Genomic DNA, 26,566 nt, shown 5'->3' with positions numbered 1-26,566 from the left:
GAAAGGGGGGGGGGGGGGAGGGGGGGGGTAAAGAAAGAGTGTTTTGTTTGCAGGATGTTTTCACTTGGCAAGAGATGGAAGATACAGGAAACACAAAGGGTGCTGTTTCTCTAAAGAACTTACACATTCAGGCTAGCAAGAGCCTTAAACAAATGTAGTTACATTGATAAATGACTTATCAATTTATGTTATCAAGTCAGTTACGATAAACTGCAAAAAAAGCTATCTTTCACAAGTGTGTGCTGCCTGTATAAAGAGTTACCATCAAATATACAATTTTTTCCAGAACTATTTCTCCAACATCTTCAGGATGCAACCTCTTCTCCCTCATTATCTAGTCAGTTAAAATCCATCTTTCACAAAATTCAATTATCCTGGTTTCAGAAAAGCTCCACATTTCTTAAACCTCTGAAACTTCTGAAATGTCTTCCTGCATTATCCCTTCAGACACGTTAATTTACTACAGCGCATCCATCCAATACTCCTGTTTCTCTCACCACATCAAGCATGAAAAGCTGCTTTCTAATGCCCTTCAGGGCTCAGCTTTGCTGCTTTTGCAACATTTGTTCCCCTTAATTAGATCAATCTTTGGCAAACTGTCCAACAAGCACCTCTGTGCTTTCTTTCATGTGACCCCTTATGCACAAAGGTGCCTTAAAAAAAAGCAGCAATAATTTCTCCTTCAAAACAACCACCAAGTTGGCAATGATACATGGCACTTGACAGAGTGCTGATATGCTACAACTTTCTTCTTCGTCACCCAGTTTGATTTTCCATAGATCCCCAACTGCACCTGCTCTCTCATTTTGCACTCTGAGTTATAAGCACTTTGGATGAAAGATGTTGTATCTTTGTACACCAGCATTGCTTGTCAGGTGAGTATTCAAACAACGTATTACCTAAGGAGAGTTTCTGCAAACTAGCTATTGAGCTGTACTTTTCACAGCATTTTCACATACACATAAAATTAAGTAAAAGCATAGTATCTTTAAATTCAAAAGAATAAAAAAAATCTACACTTGTCACAGAGTCAGTCATTCATATGGATGAAGTAAAAAATGAGAAATCTGCTTCATAAGAAAGTTTATAAATTTCTTCAATTTTTTTTTTTTTTTTTTAAATTTAAAACACAAGACTGCCTCCAGTAAGGTAACTATCCACAAGCCTTTGCAGCAAGAACCAGGAGCTCAGGGGTGACATAGCACAGGTGAGCAATACAAGTGCAAGTAAGCAGCAATTGTCGAAGTAGCACTTCACCTCCTGCAAATCCAGTACAAAATGTTAATTATCTTTGATCAAAAGCCACCCAAACTAAACATGACAAGAGGTGCAAGCTGATTGCCAAGCACTCTGCTGGCATGGTAGCAGAGACTCGGGCCTTTCCACTAGAGGCTATTCTGATCCAGCTGCAAGCACCCAGATGCAACATCTGTTGAGTCAGGGTTGCTTAGGAGCAAGCATTAACAAGGGCATCAGATAAACATTTAAAAGAAATATTCCCCATGGATTTTTGTCTTTAATTGAAAAGACAATGTTCCTTACTACGTTGTTGGTTTTTTTTAATAAATAAATAAATCAACATACCATTTCCAAAACTATTCAGTTTTGGCTCCTTGAGGCAAAAGCAAGAGATCATCATTAAAAACAAAAGTTGTGTGAAACTGTCCAAGTCTAAAAATTTAAGGAAGCTTTACTACTAAAAACCAAACACACTTCATATTGTACACAGGAGTTCATTAAAATTCAGTAGTAGGCATATGCTAGATCAGTTCAGACTTCCTGAAATGCCATTTACAAGCAGTGTAATTTCAGGTAAGCCGCATACACTAAAAAGGAAGTGAGACTGTTTAATAGAACAGGATCCACTACGCTGAACTCCGTAATACAAAACCATATTTAAAATCAGTGCAAGTAATTCTTGTTTTATGTAAACCATTCTACTGCAAAACTAGCTTGTACAGCACACAGAACACTTACATTAAACCAATGTAAACATCTGGCTTGTGAAAAATACACTCTAACATGCAGGATGCAAGCTAGCAATGGAAACATTACCAATGTGCGGAGTCTAAAGCTCCAAAAGATCTACTGCCTTGCCCTCATCATCCTAAAACATTTGCCAAAACGGTCCAGAAGGATGCCTGCACCAAATCAGAATACAAACTGTTTCACTGCATACCTACAGCAACCTTTAGTAAGATATACAGACAGCGGAATAAACCTCTAGAGCTGTTAACATGGGAAAAGAAAACCCTTTATACAATCGCAATCAAACCTATAATCTCAAAACCATTCAGCAATTTCAACCTCTGCGTAACATTTGCAGGAACACAATCATGCTTCTGTGCTCCTGATCTAAAATGGGATTATTTCATTGCCTAAGTACACTGGCATCTGTGCCCTAATGGATCTTGGCTCTCTAGTCAATCCACATTTTGGCAGTTAGGGGCTTTCCGATTTGAACGCTAAGAGCGACAAGTCTGACAATACCCGAGTCATTGTTAAATTTCAAAGCAAACGCAGACTGGCATTTTATATAAAGATGTATGTAACTAAGGTTTAAAACCAGACCTGTCTGCTAATAGTCATTAAGTGACATGTAGAACAATACATAGCTGGAGCTCTCTTTTACTGAAACTCTAATCCACTAGTTTGTGTCTGCCACAAGTCATCAGAGGTTGCTCCTCTCTTTGTACGTTATTTCTAAAGTTTACCTATTTCAGATGAGCCTCTCTTTCCACACCAATGACCTTGAAGTTGACACTGCCTCCGACCTCTACCTTGTGCCTAAACTAACACCTCAGCCTGCCTGCTACACCTTTGTAGCTGACAACCTCATCGAGAGCAGAGACAGACAGCCCTTCCCCACCAACACTTCCCATCCTGTAGACCCCACAGATACGTCTCTCCAGACTGCAGTGGAAGGGGCACCTCCTGCCACACACATCCACCGTGCCAGGCTGTATTTCAGGTTTTGGACAGTAAGCTGTGAAGAACCAGGCTGGCGAGTCCCACGTACCTAACCTGTGTTACAGGTGGCAGAAGGGTTCTCCCTTGCCCCCTTCACTCCCATTCTTCAATGCCTTTATTTTACTGCCAGCAAAGTTAGCTTTTACCTGAAGATTTCCCACAAAGGGGGCAGGGACTGGAAACTCACCCGCCTCCACAAGCGGCTGCATGTGACACCAGGTCAGGGCACTGTGCAAGGACAGTCTCAACCCACTGCACTGAAAGTAAAGTAGCAGAAAGCAGAATTTTTGCAATGCTGAGGTGTGTGTATCAAAACACTGTTTTAAATGAAATAGTCTTTCGAACTGTAAGTCAGCCAATCAGCTGTTTCATCCCTGGATTTGCACAATGAACCAAATGTAAACTCTCACATATTTATGGCAAGATTAATCAAAATATTATGAAGCTTATTAGTTGGCCCAAAAACATCTAATCAATTTGATGTAGAAGTGTTCTTAAAACATTTGAGTCCTTACAGCTTTACCATATCTTCAGTACTCTGTAAAGGACTTGCATTTCACCTGCATTTTCCATCCCTCATAAAGCCTTTCTCCAATGTAAGTCACCTATGGCTACAACTTCAGCATATTAAAGCTCATTCATCACCACCTGTAATTAATAAATCCACACTGGTGAAATAAGACTCCATTGACAAAAGTTTGATTAGATAAGCATTGCACATAAAAAAAAACAAACCCCAAAAAACCCCAAACCACACAGAAGCAATCCAGCAAATAAGAAAAACCTGTATTATCTCCAGGAAGATAATAGGACTCATGACATTTGGATCCCACTTTCTCCTCACTAGTGGTGAAAAAAATCCTGGTAAGAAACCAGCTGCTCACTGTCAGTTATTTTAAGAGCATAAAGCTTTATGTGTTACTAAGATCAGGGAAGGCCAACGGAACATATTAGTCCATTCAGGAGGAAACTGAATAGCTTAGATACAGCATGTCCCTTCAGTGTCCAACTTGTCACATACACCCCTAATCTACTGATTACTGAGGGCACAACTCAAGTACCTATTACTATTGTACAAATTTGACTTACTCAGACATGGGCAGATGTCAAGTAGAACAAGGCACCCTCATTCAGCCTGTCAGGAAAAAAATCACCAGAGGGAATGGGTGTGCATCTCTGTGTTTTGAAGTACATTATTTCTACAATTTTAAGTTAAACATCCAGTATACTTAGGAATTAGTATTTTTGAAGTTTATGAATGTAGGAGTCAATACTACTAAATGAAAAAGCTTTTATTGTACATTCTCACTTTATTAGCAAAGCCACTTTTTAACTTAATGAACTAAGTTGCAGTATATATTTTAAGCCCTTTAAAGCTTGCTGCTTGGACATTCAAAAGGTGAAACGGTTTTTCACTTTTAACCAGAAATACTGCACATCATAAGTGCATAGTAATAACCATGATAAAACCAACAGTAACAGGTAAATAGCAATTTCCATTATTCAACCCACAAACTTTATGTAACTGTATAAATACCACTCACAGAAAGAGGTATTACAGCAGAGGTTAAAGCCAAGGTTATCAACGCATAGAACTGAGAAAAGAAACCAGTTCCTGCACCTCCACCTTGCAATAAGGACTAAACTCTATTCAATTCACAAGCTATCCCATTATATCTTACCCATATTTACCCCTGCAATAATCCCGTAAGAACTAATGAAACTAGCCAGATAAATATTACCTGTTATTGCAGCTACTAATGCTGACACAGAGGAGTCTTAATGTAGGCAAATCCAGAAACACTGTTCACGGTGGGTGTCACTGGCTGTAAGCCTTATCCGCTCTCTTAAGTATCAAGAGCATAACCTGACCCAGCCATATGCTGAAGACCATGAAAAGCTGACTAGTATGCAACCAAAAGGTCCTTAACAGCAACCATGGGTACAAATTAAATGCTAGACCCACAAAATAATTGTTGTCTATTTTTCACGGGCCCTTTTCCAAAAATTACCACACCAAAATATAGTCAACATCTATAAAAACACTCAAAGAAAAATGTATGTATTATCAGTAACAGTGGCATCACTATGAAAATATTCTAAATTATGTAGACTGATACTTGGAACATTTATACCTAAACTATATTTCTTGTTAGGAAAAAAAGGAGATCAATCAAGTTCCAATTTTATCAAGCTGATAACAAAGATTTCTTATTAAAAAAATAATGAAGTTATTTCTCAACTGCAAGTTTTTCCAAGCTCCGTAGAGTGATACCTAGCTGGCAAGTAAATACAACTATACTTGTCTAACACACTGTAGCCTGTACAGATCAGATGGCCACACAACTTCTACTTACTTCATTCACCCTTATACCTTCTAGAAATATAAAATAAAAGTTTAAAGAACTTTTTTTTTTTTTAAAGGCTAAAGATTTTTAGTCATGAAGAAGCTCCTTTGTCCTAAGGAAGCAGCCTAGAAAGCTGAAACAAAAGACTATGAACCAAACCAAGTCTTTGGTCATACACCCTCACCTCATTACTAACAGCAGAAATCTCTGTTGTTGAGTTTGGATAATTTAAACAGGGACACTTTTAAGAACAGTGTCATCCATGAAGGAAGCAGCCTGAGGAAGTAGCAGACCCCTGAGCAGGTCCTACCTGACTTACTGGGTCAGAGGTGGGACTGCCAAAAGATGACTGTCTCAGGGCAGACCAGAGCAGTTCGAGGAGCTGCAGAAGGAAACTCTGCCCCCAAGATCTAATCCAGGAACTCTGCTTAAGCCCTGACCAGAATCTGAAGACAAGGAGAACAATGTGGGCCATGACAGGAATCTAATAATCCACTATTCTGGTTACTCACAAAGGGTATCACAGAAGGTAACATTTTTATCAAAAATGTTAATTATTATTCTTAAAAGTTATATTATTATTAAATAATATTCCATATTACTGGTGCCACTCAGCCAACTGTGGCAAAGTCTTCATGGACTTTGGCCACAAGAGAGTGATCTCAAGATCACAGAGTAAATCAAATCAATACTATCTCCTAGGTAAGTCAGCTGGATCAGCACAAGGATCTCTTACTGCTTCATAAAGAATCTAACACCTGGCGAGGATGGTGTAATAAAGAAATCCTGAACTGGCAAGCAGAGCCTGGGAGAAGACAAGGGAAAGATGACTACAATCTAATATTATCTTGAAGCAGATTTTCTCTTGACTGAAAGCAAGACAGAATACCAGCCACTATTTGCAGATGCCAAACCTCACCCCAGAATGAAGGAATTAATCATTAATGACAATTTTTTTAAAGTAGTTACTAAACTACAAATCACAAAACCGTATCTGTGAAAATACGCAAAGGGCTCCAGGATGACAGAAGCCTAAAAACCATTTAAAAACCTTTTCCTTAGATATAGGTAACAAAAAAGGCGAATCCCATGTAAGAACCCAAACTGTGTCCTACCTAGTACTTTAAGCGATTACTAGTTGTGGCAAGTTGACCCTGGCTGAACTATTATAATAAAAGGATATTTTTCAATTAAAAAAAAAGAACAGACTTTTCATGGTGTAGCATTAATACTACAAATGCAAAAAAATTTTAGAAATCGAGGTGCCTGAGGTAACAGCAGTTATTCTAACTTGAGCTCTTTAGTGCCAAGAAAAGCACTGAAGTTGTCCACAAAGGCACCACTCTCCTAGATAATTACCATCAGAACAAAACAGTAGCTCCAGAGTATCAAAGCTTATGGTTTAAAAAAAAGCACTCAAGATTACATTTCTCGTATTATACTTAAAAAAAACCCCAAACTTGAATACATTATATAAGAGAAAATCCTAAAATAACATGCTGCTTTAATTCTCAACTGTTACTGCAAATTTGGAGGGGGGGGGAAGGGGGGGAAACACTGGGACTAATTGCCCCAAAGGAAAGAGCTGGTTGATGAGTCTACAGCACTAGAAGTGCTGTCCATCTGAAAAAATAAGACATTGCATCACCTAATTGTGATCATAAAAAATGACCTTGTTTCCACAAAAGTAAATCCTTTAAGTACTTACTTAGATACAGTTATATTCTGTCATAGAGGTTCTTCCTTTCCTGTAATATTTTGGGAGCATAGTTTAGCTGCATGCTCCCAGAGTATTGTTGTGTTCCAGCAGACAGGACTGAAAACTTTCAGGAAAGCTTCTATTAGCTGCTACTATTCTCATCTTCATTACAGCAAATATATCAGACTTCCAATCAAAATTGGACAAGGACAATAAAGCGTTAATAACCTGTCATGTAGACTAGGTAGTGCCTGTAAGCTTGACAGAAGGACTTCTGTTAAGTACTGAGTTAACCCTGCTAAAAGTTACCCACATACACAATGTCAGGGGTTTTTAACTGATGTCTAGAACACATTCAGCAGTCAACAGTAAAAGCCTTTGGTAGACTGATCACTATAGAAAAGTTCGGCATCATGGTTAATCATTTATGAAACCATACATATTCTATTCTCTGTCTTCAGGCTCTTTATTCTAACAATCAACTTTGTCTATGGTTTCCATGAAGGGCTCTATATTCACAGCTTTCCAGAACCAAATAAAACTGTCAGGCAAATGGCACAGTTATTCTAAGTTGGGGTGGGGGATTTCATTCCCACACTAGCATTTTGGGCTTTTTAGAAAACACATCATTTACTCACAAAGTGTCTCTCCACATCATCTCTGATAAGCGGAAATATCTCCTCTGTTCTTCATGCACCTGTAGTCAAACAGAAAAGAATTGAAGCAGAGTCACAGACAGACATCCCAAAATAGCATCTGCCTCAAAGACCCCATGGATTTTCACAAAACAAACCAAGATTCATTCTAAACATTCACACACAATATAACCTTTTTCCCCACTTCACTGACTTTCTCCAGTAAAATTACAGATATGACGGAGCACAAAAGAAAGAGAACTGCTTCTTGTTTGCATGTATTACCCTGCTCTTTGCTGTGGAAACAAGGATGAATTATGAAAACTAATCAAGTGAACAGAGAGAGCACATGCCCTAGATTTTTCAAATAATCTCTTGGTTTAACCCAGTTGTTCCTGAGCCTGCCTATCCCATGAACAATTTACTAAAACAGAAGCTGTGACTCATTAAAGCCACCTTTTATCTTAAGAGGGAGAGAAACAGATCAAATTATTTATGTGCAAGACGTAATCACATTAATTTGTACAGAAGAGGCCAAAATTTTAATAAGTTCCATTTTTAAGATTGAATATAGTTGATAAAAACTCCTTGTTCAATTTTTTTTTATGTCTCAATATGATATCTTACAGCCATTAACCAAAACGAAAGACTACAGACTATATTCAAGTTTGTGAACTCGTACTTCCACTTGTGAAGGGACAGTGAAAAAGTTGGAACATTTCAATTTGCTGACATCATTTAGCAGCAAGCATTGCAAAATATAAACTATGCAATATCCCTGAAAAAAGCCACACTTCTGATTTTTGGTCTTGTATATATTTTACATTGATAAACATAAGCGAATGATAAAAAATTAGTAGCTGTATGAATTAGATATTTCTTCAAAGCAATCTATTATTAATTCACAGCCCAAAGCAGTAATTCCTATTTCTGAATTAATACTTTTAACATACAAAAATAAATTAGTATTTTTAGATATGGTCACAAAACAGTAAATCTGTGTAACAGATTTGAAATAACAGGTCAGTTTATACATAACAGAAAACAGAAACTTCTGCAAATCATCCTATCCCCTCCAATTGCTCCATACCATTACAAATAAAATTCCAACTTCAGAAAGTAGGTCACAAAAATGCTAATTTAGGAGCCTGCCTAAAATTTTATTTTGTTAAAACAGATTTAGACATTTAGTGGAAGGAAACTGCACACAATATTTGTTAGCATGAATTATAAATTCAGTGTGTGCTTTGCAATACTTTAAGTGTGCCATAACAGAGAGACAGCATCAAACAGAATTGCTTAACAGCATCTAACTTGCCTACTCCCTCCCACTGGTGCTAGAGCAGCTGGTAGAATCAGGTGGTTCTTAACTCCTAGTGTTCCTGCACCTTGGGACATCCTCTCATTTCAAATAAACTTCAGGTTTTCCTCTATTAAACAAATCTGCTGAGTAAATAGGGTATGTTTTATCTATCCTACATCATAAAACTAACATGTTCAAAAAGTACCACGTAAATCTGAACTGCTTTCCCATCATCATACTTGGAAATAGTTATTTGCAAAGTCCTACGTGATGTGCAGTGTGGTTAGCGTAGTTAGGATGGATACTGTAGTCTCACTCCTTGTTTTACCATCCTGTGGGCATTGCTCAGGCTTCTCTGATGAGGGAAATTCCCTTCACACTGGTGTGTAGTGTTCAAAAGACAGGCGGCCCTCAACTTCGCAAAACTCTAAGGTTGGGATTAAATTAATTCTAAGAAATAAATGAAGTTGGCCTCCTCTTGAGCAAGCATACACTACAGATGAGTTTGTGTACATAGTTAAGAAGCATCTTCTTTCCATACACCTGCTCAGTGAGGTCAAAACCATGTTCCTTTGATGAGGTCTTTACTAGGGTTGTTTATCTGTACGTATCAACTATACTGCTCACTCCAGCTTGCTTGAACATTGGGAAGAAAACCTGATCTTTCAATTATTAACTACAAAAAAAAGGTTGGTTGTTTTTTTTTTTAATCCTTCCATTTTACATGATTTCCCTAAACAGGTCATTTCAAGTCAACTTAGCTGCAAATTTGTAAAAGTTTTTGGAGAAGTAAGTATTAGTAGCACACAGTAAATTTGTGCTGTACCCAACAAAACTAGACCTGAATTCCTGAAAAGATCAGTTTCAGTTTCTTCCAGAGGCTGTTTAACACATTAGACTGGCCAAACTATTTACATACAGTCAGTACTACTTCTAATAAATTTAACCCTGTTGCCTAGTTTTAAATAAAAAGCTATTAGAGTGACTTCAAAAATTAAATCCCTTCTACCTGTATATCTCCGCCCCTCATTTGAAGGTTTCTCTGGGGTGAGGTTTTAGCAGAACAGCTTATGTTATCTGCTCACATTACTCGGCTTGTGAAAGCAAGCTGAGCCAATTATACTGCCAGGTGAAAGCTGAATTTTTTCTTTTTTTAAAATTTGGGGCATTTTTTTTAAAACCACTTCTGATGGGACAAAAGAAACTACCTCTTTGGAGCTGCGTGGCTGGCTTGCAGTAGAAAAATCACGAGAAATGCTACAGGTTTGGTGGGTTTTTTTTCCCTGTACATAGAAGAAAACTAAAGATTATAAGAATGAATAGTGCAGGATGGGCAAGCTGATGTACACAAGTTCTAAAACTGGCAACTGATGGATTTTCTTCCAACAAATTACAAAATTCAGCAAGTGCATGAGGAATATTTACCAAGTGTCATTACCACAGAAATTCAGATAATTCAAATTCCATGTTAAAAATAAAATTTTTAATAGAAAAGTGTTAGCTAATTTTCAACTTTAACAATAGAGCTGCTATCAACTTTTCCATTCTCACTGTTGATTCTACATGCCCAACACACAAATATGAGAAATTCACACTTCCACTTAAAACTTCACAGCTACTCACTATGTCCCCAGAAAGGACAAATCTGCTCACCAGCACTAATTTGCCCCCCCCCCCCCCCAGGGGGCGGGGGGCTGAATGTCTCACTGCTGTGCTAGCTCCTCAGATCTCTTTGGTTTGTGGTGTTTGCTCTTGTTGCTGCTGTTATAGTTTGCCATTGTCCTTTCAGATATGCAAAAGCAAGTACATATATATACTTATGATTCATTTTCTATATGACCCATTATATTTGTTTTAACAACCTTCAGCGTGAATTTAGGAAGACAATTTAAAAGGGGTGTCGTTAAGACCCATGTAAAATTCATTAGCATTTCTAATTCCAGCTCCATAAAATAAATAAAAACATCACATGTTGGTCATATGCCAGTGCACACAATTCACATAGCAGACACCCTGTGAAACTAACTTAATTTTATGCCTATATTTCATCTTCTATCAGAATGCTCTAGATATTTCAGAGTTGATAGACAATGCACATGGCTTACGTAGGTTACTTGTATCAGTTACAGTCAGCTCTTCAGAAATGGCACAAGACACATCAGAGTATACAATAAAGTGTGCAGGGCAGTCTAGGATGCCATTAAATGAACAAACGCACGCATCCCCAGTGGCAAACATATGAGCTTAGAGTGAACATGAAAAACACACTTGTCTGGTCAGAGGACAGACATCACCAAAGACGTCATTTCTACAGAAGGCAAGTTCTTTTCAAATGATGCTCAGAAGTCACAAAGCTGGAAGACACTGTGATTTAGCCTGACCTACAACATTAACACAGTCCTTTCTCCAGCACAGTAGCCAATGAAAATTAACACCATAACAAAACAGAACTGCTGAAGAACAGACTGTTGACTAAATCCACAGGGAGCAAGAGGCTAAATTCTAGCCTGGGAACATTAACGAAGGACGCAGTTCCGCATTACACTTAGTTTGACCTAACTTCCTCTTGCCTACCTTGTGGTGAACCTAACAAACCAACCAGCTGCACAATTCAACAGAAAAGGGCTGTCGGAGGGCAAGCAGCACGCAGCACAGCTCACGCTGCCTCCCACCAGACAGGCGAGGCGATCCCGCTCACCTGGTGGCAGCCGCACACCCCCAGCACCCACCGAGCAACCGTGCAAAGAGCAGAAGAAAGCAGCGTTGTCCCTTTCAGCGGCAGCCCATTAAATCTGACATTGAACTATACTCTTAAAAGAGCTGCCTCAATCTCTAAATAAGAAGTAATAAGAGAATGTCTCTCAGTACAGATAAGTAGATGCCTAAAAAGGCATTTTTGTCTTAAAAGCAGGATGTAGAACAGCCTGATGTAGGCAGTTTTCAGTGTGAACTTTGTACACATTTCTGGACATGAGCATAGCCTCCCAGTTTTTGTAACAGGTATCAGAGTTGCATTACCTGAGAGCAGCATTAACATGTATCACATATCACCCGATAATCAATAATTAACAAGTAGAATCATTACTATTTTCCACCTTCAAACTAGAATTATATAAATATTTAAACATTTTCAATAAAAATCAAGACCACACACAAAAGAAACCCCTGTCTTAGGCTACAGAAGATACAACTGAAGCTATCAATTTGCTTCAGTCAGCCAAGGTACTGCATTTTGAAAAAACTCATAAAGGAAGCCAATAAACTGTTGAATTCAACCCTAGGTAGCAGAACAGATCTTATCCTAATGGAAATTTAGTAATTGTATTAAGTGACGAAGTTTCACCCACCAAAAGCAATGCCACCATGCTCATTAACGGCTATTACATAATGTCCTTTGTTAATGTACTTTTAAAATATGTTCAATAAAAATTTTATTCAACCTATTTTAGGAACACAAAATAAATGAAGCTTCAGCATGTTCACACAAGCTTAGAAGGCTTCAGTAATATTTTACGTATAAAAACAAGCTTCTCAGTATAGTATTTCACCCATATAGCAAGTCAAAACAGTTCTCTGAAGAAGATCGAACCATTAATATACTGGTTATAAATCACATCCAAGTAAAACACCTGCAGTTTAAAATGGCACCATAGGCAGCAGGAAAATGCTATGCCACATCAGATGCCTCTATATTACGCTCTCAAAATCGGGAGCTTCAGCAATTACAGCATAGTGTAATCCAACCCCAGGGAAAGAATGGACTTTTCTCCCATTAGGCTGAGCCCTAACAAGATCAGCTCCACACACAGCAATCCCAGCCTGGGAACAAAGAAGAGGGGGACAAGGAGGACGCTGCAGATAACACACAGCAGTGAGTTTAAGGTGCCAGCACAGGGAGAGGACAAGGAGGCAGGAGGGACCAGTGTCCCAAAACACAGGAAAGCGCAAGTGAGACAAGCCAGCTCCCTGCCAGAGCCATGCAGACCTGTCAGGTTAGTAACTCTCCTGAGTTCACGTCGGCTTTGTTGCTTGGACAGCACTACTGCTCTGTCTCTTCTGCCCTTGGCCCAAACATCTGCACCATTTCTTCATCCACAGCTGCAGCTCCAAGCACCACTCAGAGCTGTGCACAGCACCCAGATGGTCTGGCAGTGGCAGCTGCCTAAAACACTGTTGTTGTCCCACTGCTATCCCTACACCCACAGTCCGGAGCAGGTTCCTCCCGATGACAATTCCCATACTCCTGTTTGTCTGTGCCCAGACTATAAAGCAAGCATCTTCCATGCAAATCCTCTCTTAAAGGCAACATGGGCTTCTGCCTCCATGGTTATGACTGGAGGAAGGTTTTTAATCATTATCTCTCAAGAGCCCTGAAAGTACAGAGTCATGATTCTTAGCCTACGTGGATTGCTTCTATTTGTCAGGAGCTCCATTCTGGGGACTGTATGCCACAGATTTAGAGGCATCAACTGCTCTGGAAGCGTTAGTGAAAAGGCCAGTTCACACCAGACTGAAAACAAGTGGTAACAACAGAAGGTGAAATCCTGTGAAGCTTTCTAGTAAAATAATGTACACTTCAGTAGACTGAAATCTTCCAGTCTTCAAAAGTGACTTTTGGATAGCCAGCATACATTATCTGACAATAAAAGCCAAAAAGCTCAGAGCATTGAAGCCCACTTTCCCATTTTCTGCTGTAAAACCTTTTGGCACCCCTCTCCTATATCACACACCAGTGTATCAGAGCCACCTGCTTCACTGAGAAATTAAATCCATCGTATTTCCTTAAGCTACCATTCAAATATCCATGTGACAAGCCACCTTGGAATCACTTTCCATTAAACTCTGAGCCTTCCCACCTGCTGTTACTTTCATCAGCCATGTCCTTTACCTGCAGGCTTCATCTAAACCACATCCTTGGAAAAAAAAAAAATCTACATATGCAAATAAAGGCCTGGGAAAAATGCTTCTGGATCAAGTCAGTCAGCATGACTTCAAACACCAATCACCATCAGCAAGCTTACTAACTTTGGAGTGCTGTTAATGGGTGAAGGTGGAAGCTAAGGGAACACCAGGCTGGAGATCAACTTAAAGGCATTAGTTTTCCCTTGTTTTCTAACAGCTATTTTGAGCATACCTTAAAAAGACACAACCACTGAACTGACAATTCAGGAAACAGTAGGTCATAAGGCTATCCAGAGCACAACATAGCACACACCACTCAGTGGCTTATCATAAGGCAAACAAATGACATGAGAGTTGATTAAGATGTGTTTCACATGTTGATAATTTAGCTTATTACTTAGTAGCATGTGGACATTTTCTAACACTACAGTATTAATAGCCAAGATGAGACTTGGATTTCTAATGCTACTTGTCCTAGAAATGGACATTAAGAATCTCCCAAACACAAGGACCTTGAACACCAGTACAACAGTCCAGCTCTTTTGGTTCCAATAACCAGCTCAAAAGAAGAGCCAGAGAAGTCACACAACTTTTAGATAACTGATTGGCAGGGAACAAAAAACCCAAGCTCATTCTAGATGTCCCAACTTGGACCAAGAATAATTTCCATCCTTAAAATTCCTTTTAACTACACTGTATATGCATGATTATTCTCTGACATTACAGACATTTGTTCTCAACTCCACAAGAAATCACGAGGTTTTGTCAGAGCAAACCTGCGAACAGCAAAGTTCCCTGACTTACCTTTCAAACAGTGACACTTACTAAATAGGACAGTTCAAAATGCATGAATGTTTTACCTCTGAGCAGCACAGCTTAAATAGTTAGCTCAGTCTACCCACAATGAGAAAAAGTAAACTGAAGCTTTAGGTGCATTCTGGTAAGATTTCCAAACTATTTAATAATCTACAAATACATACATTTATCTTTGTCAGCAAAGCTGAACAAATTTCTTAAAAAGCTGAAAGCATTCAGTCTTAACAGTATCCCGTTGTGTTACATACACTACTTCGTACAAAGAACTAAACAGCTTCCTGTGTCTTTATCAATTGTTCTAATAAATGACCTACGGCTACATAATTTGATCCACAGCAATTTAACAATTACAGTATTTTCTTCAAAGGAGAGTTTTGAGATTTTCAAGATATTAACAGTGCCTAACTTTTCAAGTATATCAACCAGCTTTTGAAAGCCCTGGGTAGAACACTGCTCCCATGGAAGAATTAAACATGACATGGTCAGAGAGTTCTACAAGAGAAAATGAAGTATTTTTAATTTGAACATTTGCGTGTTAAGCATTTAAACTTCTGTGAAGAGTTTAGATACAAGAGTTTCCAAGAGCTTCTCATTTCCAATTGATTATATCCAAATCATGATATTTAACAATACAAAAGCCTTCTAATTTCTGTCCCCATGAAGGCTGACAAATAGCATCAATAGCGTCTGCTGAAAATTTACACTTTACAAGCATGCTACTCACCCACACAGTCCCTCATAAGTCATCTATTTTGTACTGGGAAAATTCATCAGAATAATTTTCAGTGCATCAATTTAAGGATGCCTCCTGCAACATCTGGAAAAGGCTATATAAAGAATACAGAGCATGTACATGCATAAATATTTATGTATCCTTCAAACTAGAAAGTTTCAAGCTACCAAGAACACAAAAATATCTGAGTATTTTGATCAACACTCAGTATCTTTCAAGGTGCCTGCTTTCTTGGATGCATAAACCATTTAATCAACATCTATTAAATGCCAAGTTTCATACAAGGAAAACACCACACACAAGCCAGATATGAAAGGTCTATTTAGCCAAGCTACCTGTCTAACAGCAGCCAATTCAGGAATGATGCCAGTAACATGACACTGCACTCCGATAGCTTCCCTCAGCCAGCATTTTAGCGACTTCCCACAAACTGCATCCAGAACGTAGTCTTTACAACTCCACAATTTTTTCTTCCACTAATTTGTCTAATCACATTTCAAACTTATTTGTGCTCAAGATATCCCCTGACAAGGGACTCTCAATATAATTATACACTAGATAACAATGGAGTCTCACAATGTAATTACACATTACAGGAAAGCATTCTTCAGTTACCACCTCAATAATTTCATAACGCACCACCCATAGTAGCCTCCCCACCTCCAGTGTCATACTGGCTGCAGAGACTTCCCCAGAATTGTTTCCCCGAAGAGTGCTCCCCTACTGAGCCACCCCTCTGACTTACTATACGGCCTCTTAACTGCATGAAAAGCTGGGAGCACATCCACACTGAACTACACAATGTGTTGCCTAGTTATGTTAACTGAACAGGAACAGTTTCACTGGGGTTTAGCCATTAAAAGAAAATAATTATTTGCATACAGAAAGCATCTCAACTTTCTTACTGTTCATGGCAGGATCCCAGGGCTATGTTTCGCCATTCCCAAGTAGTCCAGGTTAATTTTGACATCTAGAACAAGGTTCAGGAAGAGAAAAAATATTGTCACACACGTTTGCACACTATTATTCACTGTAGATGTTATTTTAAAGAACTGCAGGGTACACCATCTCCAACAGAGTTAACTATTGGCTTCTGCAGCCCTTTGAGCTCTATCTCCACTGTGAGTGGAAAATTGGATAGCCCCACTTCTTGCCTGGAGGGAAAGTTCACATCACTCACTACAAATCTGTGGCGTCCTATTCTTTTCCATGCGTACAGAGTATTTCATACACAATTCTGCAAGACCACAGCTTCAAATAAAAATCAATTTCAACAATAGTGCAGAATAAAAAAAGCCAGAGCTAATTTTTGCTTTTAAACTAGTCAGACAGTCTCTCTGTATATCTCAGAAGCAGAGCCACCATTTTATGTAAATCACTAAATGCATACAAGTCACAGAGGTACAGAAGTCCTAACAGAAGTAATACTTTGCATCATGACACTAAGCCAAGTGTGCTTTTCATAAATTCACCTCACAATTGCTATCACAGTAGGAAGCTATCTGGCTGGGCCTGCAAAAAGAGCACCAGTCACAACAGAGTTGAAATAGCACAAAGTTACAGCGAAAGGTTTCACAGCCATTTGGAAGTCATCTTACTGGCCAGAATTAACAACTGGAGAGCAGAAGCTGGGAGGAGACACTGCTTTTCTTTTTAATGCTGAAAAGATAGCATGTCCAATTGAAAAGGAAAAAAGCAGCCATTCACCCCAAAATGCAAAGAGGAATTAGCACTATTGTCATTTGCAATGGCAGTCATTTTTTTTATTCATTCTAACGTTAAGCAGAGTGAGGAAACACCAGCAACAGTGCTGCCGGCTTTTGCTTCCTCTGCATTTCCTCTCAGAAAAGAAAAAAATTGAAACATTATACTTGGCAACTCATACTCTCACATTCAGTTAGCACCAATAAGCGAGGGTCACTTCTACAATTCAATGAACGAACAACATTTTTTCAATTACAAGCCCTGGTAACTGACCTGAAGTTATTCATCCAGTTAAAACAATGAAACAATACTAACAAAAATCACATAGGAAACTGCAAGTTTACCAATAGTAACAGATAAGAAATGAAACACTATAGGACATTCAAACTTCTTCACCAAAACAGTTACCCGAAGATTACAGAGGTTATTTCAGTCTTATTTCATGAACCTTTCTTTCTTTTGATACTCCTCCTTAAAATGTGTCAATTTATTTTGCTTTTTACAGATGTATATCTATGTATGCCAGCCATCAGCAAGACATACGTTCTAGAATTAAAAGAATATTAATGTGTTGGGGATGACACAGACAAGTCATCAGGAAGCCTCTTAGGTCATTTTGGTGAAGAAAGCCAGAAAGACAGGAGGTTAGAAAGTAGTTCCTGGTGGCAAGAAGCTGTCTAAAACTGGGTGTAAGATCCAGGCTTCTCACCATCCCTTTATCAGAGCATTTTGCATAACCTGCATCTCTGCAAAGCCGTGTCAGGCTACTCCAGTGACACACACAAGCATTACAGTGGATGGCCTTATGAAAGGCTCTCAGTAATGAAAATCTCAAACAATGTCAGACTTGTTAGACACATCTGGGATGGCACTGAAACAATAAAGTCAATACAAAGATAGCGTTTTTCCTCCAACCCACTCATTTTTTCCTCCTCCCATTTCTCTTTCCACCATTATTTATTCTTGACTCCATGTTCGGGACTGCAAAGTGTTGCCATGCAACCTCTTCTCTTGCACATTCATTCGCATTTTCCAGCCCAACTCTCTCCTACCATTAATTTTACTAATGAATAAACAATCTGAACTAGTAATGGGAGCTGGTCCACACCACATCCCACGGCGCCCGCCAGCCTGGCAGCACTGTCAGAACAGGGCTAGCACTACAGCCATCCCCTGCATCCCCATAAACTATGTCTAAATTTAACCACTTCTTTCACTCCACACCAGCAGATCACTACAGCCTAAGCAGAAAATACATTGATTCCCTACAAGAACGATAAACTCTGGGATTCTCTCACTTCACTTTTAATCACAGGGTTATTTGCAGGGGAGAAGCCACATTTCTGCCTATGGAGCAGCCTTTCAGCTTGTGAACCTCTGCCCTGGGTTTGGATCTCCTCCTCTAGATACAGCTGTGCCATGGAAGAGCTCAGAACCCTCAGCTGCTTGTCCTTACTCTCTGCCAGAAGGCTACCAGCTGAGCTGCTCTTAAGTACTTTCTAACCTATTTACTCAGGATCAACCGATACAAAGAGTGATTATTCAGGCTGTTTAGACCACCCCAGCTTCAGCTGGCATTCTGCAGAAGAGCTCACATAATTTTCTCAGCTGCCAGAGGTAAGGTTTACAGCCCCCTCACTGACTTACTCCTTCTACAAACCAGGAATGGTGGCGAACAGCAAAACCAGACAAGAAACCCCTGCAGGCATCCCAAAAGAAAATAGGGCTCTTGGCACCCTGATCATCACCCAAGGAATGAATTTTAAAAGGAGGGCAAGTCTTGCTTACATTTGCTCAGTCCTTTCCAGGGAAGTTATTTCCCCTAGCTCTCAGAGAATATATAACTCGCAGAGCTCCACAAGCCAGGACAGCCACATGAGCACCTATAGCAACACTGCAGGCAAGACTTTGCCCTCGAAGAAAGGCAAGAGATGCTGGTAAAATCTAGCAAGTTGCCTTATGGCTACAAGTTTTGAAAGAGAAAAATGCTACCACCATAGGCTAAAGTTAGACTACATGCTTACTAAGATGTTGCCTACAATGTTAACCATTTTTGTTATTCTGCTGTACTCTCCCCACCCACCACCACACACAAGCCCAACAAAAATAACAGGTGAAAGAAAGACTACAGTAGCATAACAAGTTTTGGGAACAGAAACTGCCTTTTTGGTCTGTGCATGTGAAGCACTATCACACCAAGGTCTTGGTCCATCACTGTAGCTCTTAAATAGTACCATCAATTTCACAGGGAAAAAAATTAAGAGGATAGACTAGATAGGATATTATTAACATAATTTAGGTGTACTCATTAAAAGTTATACAGTATACTTTCTTATTAGTGATTAAAATTTTCTTTAAAAAAAAAAAGGTGTGAAATCCTAAAATTTAATATCATCCAAAAATAGCAAACTTTCTAGAAGTTCATGCCATCAGGTATATAGATCAGCAATGTTGTTTTACAAATAAAGAAAAAAAATACAAGTAAGGAACTGTGGTAGGAAAAAAAACCCCAACATCTCAGTCTCTATCTTCTTGCTAAAGAGAGATGCTAGGGGAGTTGTATCATGGTCCATTTAGACCCTCACTGCAAACTCCTCCATGTATTCAACCTTACATTAAGATAAGCTACTAAACCATTCCCAAAAAAGATTAGCCTACTTGCAAAGATATGGGCCAGGCTCTCTCATAGCAAGCAATACCACTAACATCACTAAGGTAACTAGTTGAGTTAATGACACTTCCACCAACTCCAAGATAGCTGATAATGTGATCATCTCATTACTGCTCTCCTTTAAATAACAAAACTCCCTGTTTGGACATTAAGGACAAAATTTTCAGACTAAGGGGAAAGATACGGTACCAAATCTCACCTAGATTACAAAACTCCTGACATTAACCCTTCTACCATTAACGATGTCAGTGTTTTATATTGCCCAAGTCTAATGAAGAACAGAAACAGCGAATGCTTATGCATTTACCATTACTCCTCCGTGACAAATGTGAGCAGCCACAAGAGACTGGTCTAATTTGCATAGCCACTAAAAAAGCAATGCAAGGCAACTCGAGCGATCTAGTAAATTCAGATTCAATATTGCTGAACTATCTAGAGTTATCCTTTGATTCTTTTGTAGTTCAAGTGTTTAATTCATGATTTCCAGTTTAAAGGTGTAAGCTTGCAAAATCTTTAATTTATATAAAATATATCTCATAGGACATATACCCTGATGGAAATACTTTAATTCCATTGTATAGAAATAAGCTTGGAACAGCAAACACAAGAGCCTGCTTAAATTTCTAGATGCAGTAACATCACTCCTAAATTACAAATTCAACATTAAAGAGAACAAAACTGGTTACATTCTGTTCCTGTTAAAAGCTTCCAACATAAATAGGCAATAAAATAGAGTTGTTAGTAAGTGACAGCAATACAACCACATATATATTTTGTAACTTCTAGTCGCTACTAAAGTTACTCACTAGTGGTGAGCAGAAAGATGATCAGGGAGGGGAGGTGGGAGGGAATAACTATTAATACAAGCCTTCTACAACTCTGGCCCACGTGGTGGATAATCAGCTTCTAAAAAAATATACATACAGAATACATGCCAATGTCTGTAAAATTCTAGTGTCACTCACAGCTTTCTTTAAATAACGGATGTACTACTCACTTCCTCTGTTCTATTCAAAATCTGTGGGCAGCCATAAACTTGCCCAGAACCATGCCTGTTTCGTAACACCAAAGCTACTTGAGAGTCAGGCACTGAGAAACCAAAAGTTGACAAGGCAGAAAAGCAACCCATTTCTCCCTCTTGGCTTCCTTCAGGAGCCAGATAACACCTGCGAGCAAGACACAGGCCCGTGCTTTGATTCCTCCAGAGCCGAGACAAAAGCTTTCCCCCTACCTTATTGCAGTGCAGAATTCAAGCTTTCATGTAAAGGTTTACTGCAAGCATGAATTTATGTGGATCATTCAGCTCCTACACAGGTGGAAAGCTACCTGGAGAACAGCAGTCCCAGGAACATCACTTTAAAGGCATCTGGAAACATGACTAGTTTGAAGTGGCAGCACTGTCCAGGTCCCGCAGCATTGAGTTTGATGCTCCATCCCCAGCATCTGCCAGGAGAAGCAGTCCTGCTTTCCCTCCACTCACCTCCAGCCACATCATTCCTGTCTCTACCTGTGAGAGCAATAGCAAGGTGTAGCCACAGGGTGTTAGGAAACTGATAAAAACATTACTGAGTGGGTTAGTTTCCCATGAGCTAAGCAGCATGAAAGAAATCACCCTGCAATCACACAAGCATTAGCTCTGCCAAGGGAGCTGCAGCAGATCGGGGCACAAGGCAGGACCACCCAGAGACGCATCAGATGAGGTACCTGCAGCACCAAACTGCCTCCAAAGCCTCTAGCATCAGATTTTGCCCTCCAAGTGTGAATCTTCTGGTTAATTTTCAACCCATAACAGGTTTATGAAGAAGTTTTAAATTTAAAAGAAATGTTCCACATTTATTTCTTACAGAGTTATTTAAATATGCAGAAAATATACTACTACAATGTATAACAGAAACAGGCCTTCAACTTTAGAGAGCTGGGGTTTGTGCCAATACAGTAAATTCCTGCTGGATATTTCAGATCACCTTAACATACATACTGCTGGATATTTCACATTAGCATTATCAGATAAGGTCAGTTATTCAAAAGAATCAAAGTTCCCACGACGCTAAATGAAATGCACATGGAACACATTCAACTTGAAACTAGAACAGACCACTCACATGGAGATCCCAGAAAACAATCAAGAAAAAGAAACTGGGTTGAAATTCACATGTTTATCCTTGCTTTCTTCAACCTACACGATTCTCTCTAATATTTAATCATATCACTCATACATCTCAAAAACTCTGCCTTATTTTTTTCATGACATGGAACCTTACTTTCCTCATAACAACAGTTTGCACTTGATCAGATGGAGGTGTAATCAAGCTCATTTACAATGCACCGCAGTTTTCATTTGTCATGTTGCTAAATCCTGGTCTGCAATTTCTGAATGATACAGACTGATAAAATTGGCCCTCTCAGCTTATTTTTCTCACCAAGAATAAAGGAAACAAGGTACTTCCCTGCAAAGATGGAAATTTACATTCATAACAGGACTAACACATTGAGATGCTGAGGACCACAATACCTGTTAAAACATTTACTTTTAAGTCCTCAGAGCTAGGACAGGAACTCAAATCATCCCATCCCTGGGTTTAACCATGAGACCTGTGCAACACATTCCCACATGCTTGTACCAACTGTTTTTCTACTAGCAAGCTGGAACAGCTTAGACAGGACCTCTGTCTTAAAGCAGCTTATACCTCCCACCTTCAGGCAAATTAAGAGACTTCCGAGAGGCAGGACAAACAAGTATGTACACCAGTAGGCAGAAGAACCCCAAGAAAGGTGTCTGACATCATGGGGAAATAGTCCTGCTGCTTTGACTACTGACAGCCAGTTCCGCTTCCGCTCCCATTCACACCTGCACAAAAAAACATCAGCACTTTTGACCTGTCGATGGCCTTCCATGGGCACCACTGTCCGGACACCCCTCCAGAGCAGGGTCCCTTGGAAAGGAACAGCAAAATGCATAACCTGACAGTTCAGGCAGGCATGGGGCACCTGGTAAGATTGATGCTCTTTAATATGGAAATGGGAAAAGGGTTTAAGTTTTCTCCAAAATTTAAGCAACTACAGGTTGGAGCAACTTCTTCTCAACAGGTTGAGGACTTCTTTGAAAGCAAAACTTCGGTTCACAGTCTATTTTCATTTCTACTTTCACCTGTACATATGCTTTCTCATATTTTAAATACTTCATATTAAAGAAATGAAGCAGAGTAGCTTTAAAAACCAAGAGTGTGTTGGCATTGCCAAACAAATCTCTCGCATTTCACAACTATAGAACGCACCACCAAGCAGCTGCATCAATCACAAAGAAGTTAAAACAAAAGACGCAAGAAATCATATGACCAGTGTTCATTAGTATCTACAACAAAGCACTGTTTCCACAAAAGGAAACAAAATTACATATTTCCCAGAACAAGTTTAAAGCAAAAACACTGACAACACAAATCAGTAGCTGGTACATTCCTTCAAAAACGTAGTACACCTGATTCACTTAAAAACAGCTTCTCAAAATAGGCATGGAAGACATCAAATTCACTATAGGACACTGAACATGGGAAATCTTTTGAATTTTCTTACTGTTAGTCTTCCAAAACACACAGGCAAAATAAAGGAGTCAGACTTAAATTTTGTTCCAGCTTGCAAGCTCCTCTTGGTTTCGAACAGATCCCTTCCTACCTCATAATCCAAAAGATACCTTCAAGAAATCCACTTCTGAAACAGTCCTGTCACCAATATCAAGTCACAAATTGCAATTCCCTGTATCTCGCACCTCAAGGCACTTAGTGCTTAGTTCCCTTGTCAGATCCTTCTGACACAGGATACAGGCCATCTGCACTATATAGCATAGGTGTGCTTTCACCCCCAAACACTTACTACTGTGCAAAACCCTTAGAGACAAAGTTTTATGAAAATAATTCAGATGAAACAAGCAAACTTATCAGTTACCCTGAATGCCCACTGAAAGCATGCTTTTTCTTGCAGAGACTACTATCTAACATTGCTTAATTACTTCCTCATTTTTCAAAGACACTTTGCTTAGGGATAGCAAATACACTAAGGAAAGTTTCTTCCACACTGGCATTTTCAATTTATCCATAAAGCTCTAATCTCCCAATTTTAAGAAACCTGTTGCATCACAAATAGTTAAAAAGGAAACCATAAAAACGTTTCCATCCAGTATTCTGACAATGCAATACAGCTGTGAATTAAAAAAGCTCAGAGAACCTTGAAAGGAAAGTAGACCATATAAGTATTTAAGCTTTTACCTCCCACTCACACTGACACCCTTATACACCATGCCAGATCTGTGATAAAGGCATCTCTCTATCCCTGCAAACCTAGCCTGAGGCCATCGAAGTTAACTTTCATAAGCTGTTATGAGTCATTAGAAAAGTTTTGTACTATTGATACAGTGAAACAGCCAAACACCAAACACCAAACACTCTCTCTGAGGCTGCTAGCTCTTAAAACAAATGCTTCATAATTGTTCAATTTTTGCCATAGTGCAGTTTCTCAGAAAGTTTTGCCAGCACAGATATATCAACTAAAAGACTGAAGAAAAAAAAGCAGCATACTAAGCATCACAGCTACTTCAGCAATATAACAACCATGAAAAAGCAGAGCATTTCTGACAGCTTTGCTTGTGGTGTTTGTGGAGGTGATATAGTAGTGCTAGCAGAACACATTGCAAATTCATTTGGAGTCTCTACCAACATGTTTCTTTGTAGTGTGGACTAATTACGCCTTTCTAATAGCTGGACCACACTAAGAACATATAGCCCTTGAGGTAACATCATTGGAACTTTTAATTCAGACAGCAGAGGTTATGCCTTTTGATCCAGACATCCTGGGCTTGATCACCACTGTCAAAGAAACATACACAAGTATCATATTACCGTGAGATACACTTAACATGAGACAGTTTGATTTATTTTTTTTTTAAGGAACTCTGATGTTTTTCTCAGCTTGTTGCAAAACAAAAGAAAAAACCATTTAAGGTTACTAGAATTCAGGGGGGAAAAAGCAAGGCTTTACTTTGTATGCTCAATCCCACTGCGCTTCTAGCCAGTTCACGCGCCAGCACAGGAGCCCTTTCTGCAGCAGCTACATTTCACTTCCCCTCTGAGCCCCCTTAGAGCTTAATGAAGGATTCATCATCAATCTCACACACTGCCTCTGTAGCGATATCAGCTGAACATAGTCCCTTCTCTGCTTCTCCCCACTCAGCCCTGCTTTGAGCGAGCCAAATCACCACAAGCTGTTTGAGATGATCCCAGTGTTCATCTCCCCATAGACATGCTCTGCTATCATTTGTGGGACTGCACTGCAAACTGGATCAGGGAGTCTGTGCACGACCCTTTTTTTCTGGCTGGGTAAGTTTGCTGATCTGCTTCATGCCTGGCATCACCAGTGGTATGGCTGGCACAACAAGTCACAGAAGTCCCCAAGCCACTATTACTACTACAGATTAGGTACGGTTGAACTACGGCCTCAGATGACTTTCAGTTTGGTGAATCTTCCACAGTAAAGCAGAAGAAACTCTTTAAAATAATTTTTAAAAAATGCTGGCTGGGGCAAAGTCACCTTAATTCATTTTTGACACCTGGTGTCAAGCCAAGGCTCACTAGAAACAGTCTTGTTTCTTTGAAGCAGAGCAGCACACTAATTTGTGCTGGCAGCTCACTACAATTTTTTGAACTTCAGAAGTGAAGGAAAATGTTTAGAAGCATAATTTTGAAAGTCATAGAATCAAAGAGATCACAAGAATTGCATTCAGGATAGCATTTAATCCTAGTTACTATCCAAACTTTTTTTACTATCAACACTCTGCAGCGTATTCTAGTATTAAATGGGATTGCAGAACAGGCTTTACCGTGAAATCAGAGAAGTGGGGAGAGTGCCCTGAAGGTTCTTCATTAGCATTATCACTATGCGTAGCACACTGGGGAAAGACTAAGGAAGACTCCTCTGTGGCATTCTATTCAAATATATGAGCCATATTTAAACGGCCACAGGAGATATTTCTGATGCAGACTTCACAGCAGGTCCAAGTCAGCATCAGTTTCATTAACGCCCAGAACATCCAAGCTCAAGAGCCCTTTGCCATACAAAACTGAAAAAGAAGCGCACCTTGCATGTCGTGAATTATACAAAGGACCTGAGCCAAGACTCCAAGGGCTCCCAAGTTAATATCACACTTTTCAGACAGAGGCGAAAAGTCCTGAAGAGTACCTAGCAAAAACAGAGCTCGGCCTAAATTTTATGCAAACAGGGAGAAGAGGAAACCAGCAAGTTAATTACAACCTACAGTTACATCCCCATTTCTAATGGCTGCATCTCAGAACTAATCCCCAAAACTCCTTCCTGCACCCAGACCTCAACCAGCCTATTTAAAGCCCAGGGAACAATAAGCACTGACGAGCAGAAAGGGTCGGGGGAAGGAAGAAAACGATTACAACGACTGCAAAACAATGCCTGGAAAAGGAGAGTTGAAGACACTTTTTCAGAGAGGCACAAAGCAGCCAGCCCAGTCCCGAAGCAAGCCGCCAGCTGTGACCCCCCCAGCCGGGCCAGCCCCGCTTTGTTCCCTGCCATTCCCACCCAGGACCCCCCTCCTGCAAGACCCCCGCGCCTGCCCTCGCTAACCTCCTCCTCCTCCCCGGCCCCCTTACACCCCCCGGAGGCACGGCACACTGCTCCTCTCCCCCCCTGCACGCAGCGCACCCCTCCTTCCCCCTCGCAGGGCACTCCCGATCGCGGAGAGGGCACCCCCCTTTCCCCCCTCACAAACC

General features: G+C 39.7%; 1 protein-coding gene across 4 annotated transcripts in view; it reads right to left on the bottom strand.

Annotated features, from left to right (window-relative positions):
• The window catches only part of KLHL13 (kelch-like family member 13), an 81,968-nt gene extending 60,773 nt beyond the window's left edge, over nt 1-21,195 (bottom strand). The window contains exons 1-3 of one of the 4 annotated variants that reach the window (XM_010572508.1): nt 16,312-16,378; nt 15,398-15,500; nt 7,656-7,714 (exon numbers count right to left, since the gene is read on the bottom strand). In XM_010572508.1, the coding sequence (XP_010570810.1) occupies nt 7,656-7,675 (20 nt within the window). In that variant the 5' untranslated portion in view covers nt 7,676-7,714; nt 15,398-15,500; nt 16,312-16,378. Of the gene's footprint in view, nt 1-4,059; nt 4,106-7,655; nt 7,715-15,397; nt 15,501-16,311; nt 16,379-21,107 lie in introns of those variants that run through there. The other 3 variants (XM_010572507.1, XM_010572509.1, XM_010572510.1) reach the window with 3 other exon arrangements.
• Between the last annotated feature and the right edge of the window lie 5,371 nt (nt 21,196-26,566).

The sequence above is a fragment of the Haliaeetus leucocephalus genome, unplaced genomic scaffold, assembly GCF_000737465.1.
Source record: "Haliaeetus leucocephalus isolate CR32 unplaced genomic scaffold, Haliaeetus_leucocephalus-4.0 Scaffold340, whole genome shotgun sequence".
NCBI classification, from domain to species: Eukaryota; Metazoa; Chordata; class Aves; order Accipitriformes; family Accipitridae; genus Haliaeetus; species Haliaeetus leucocephalus.
This window is presented reverse-complemented; position numbering and strand designations above follow the sequence as displayed.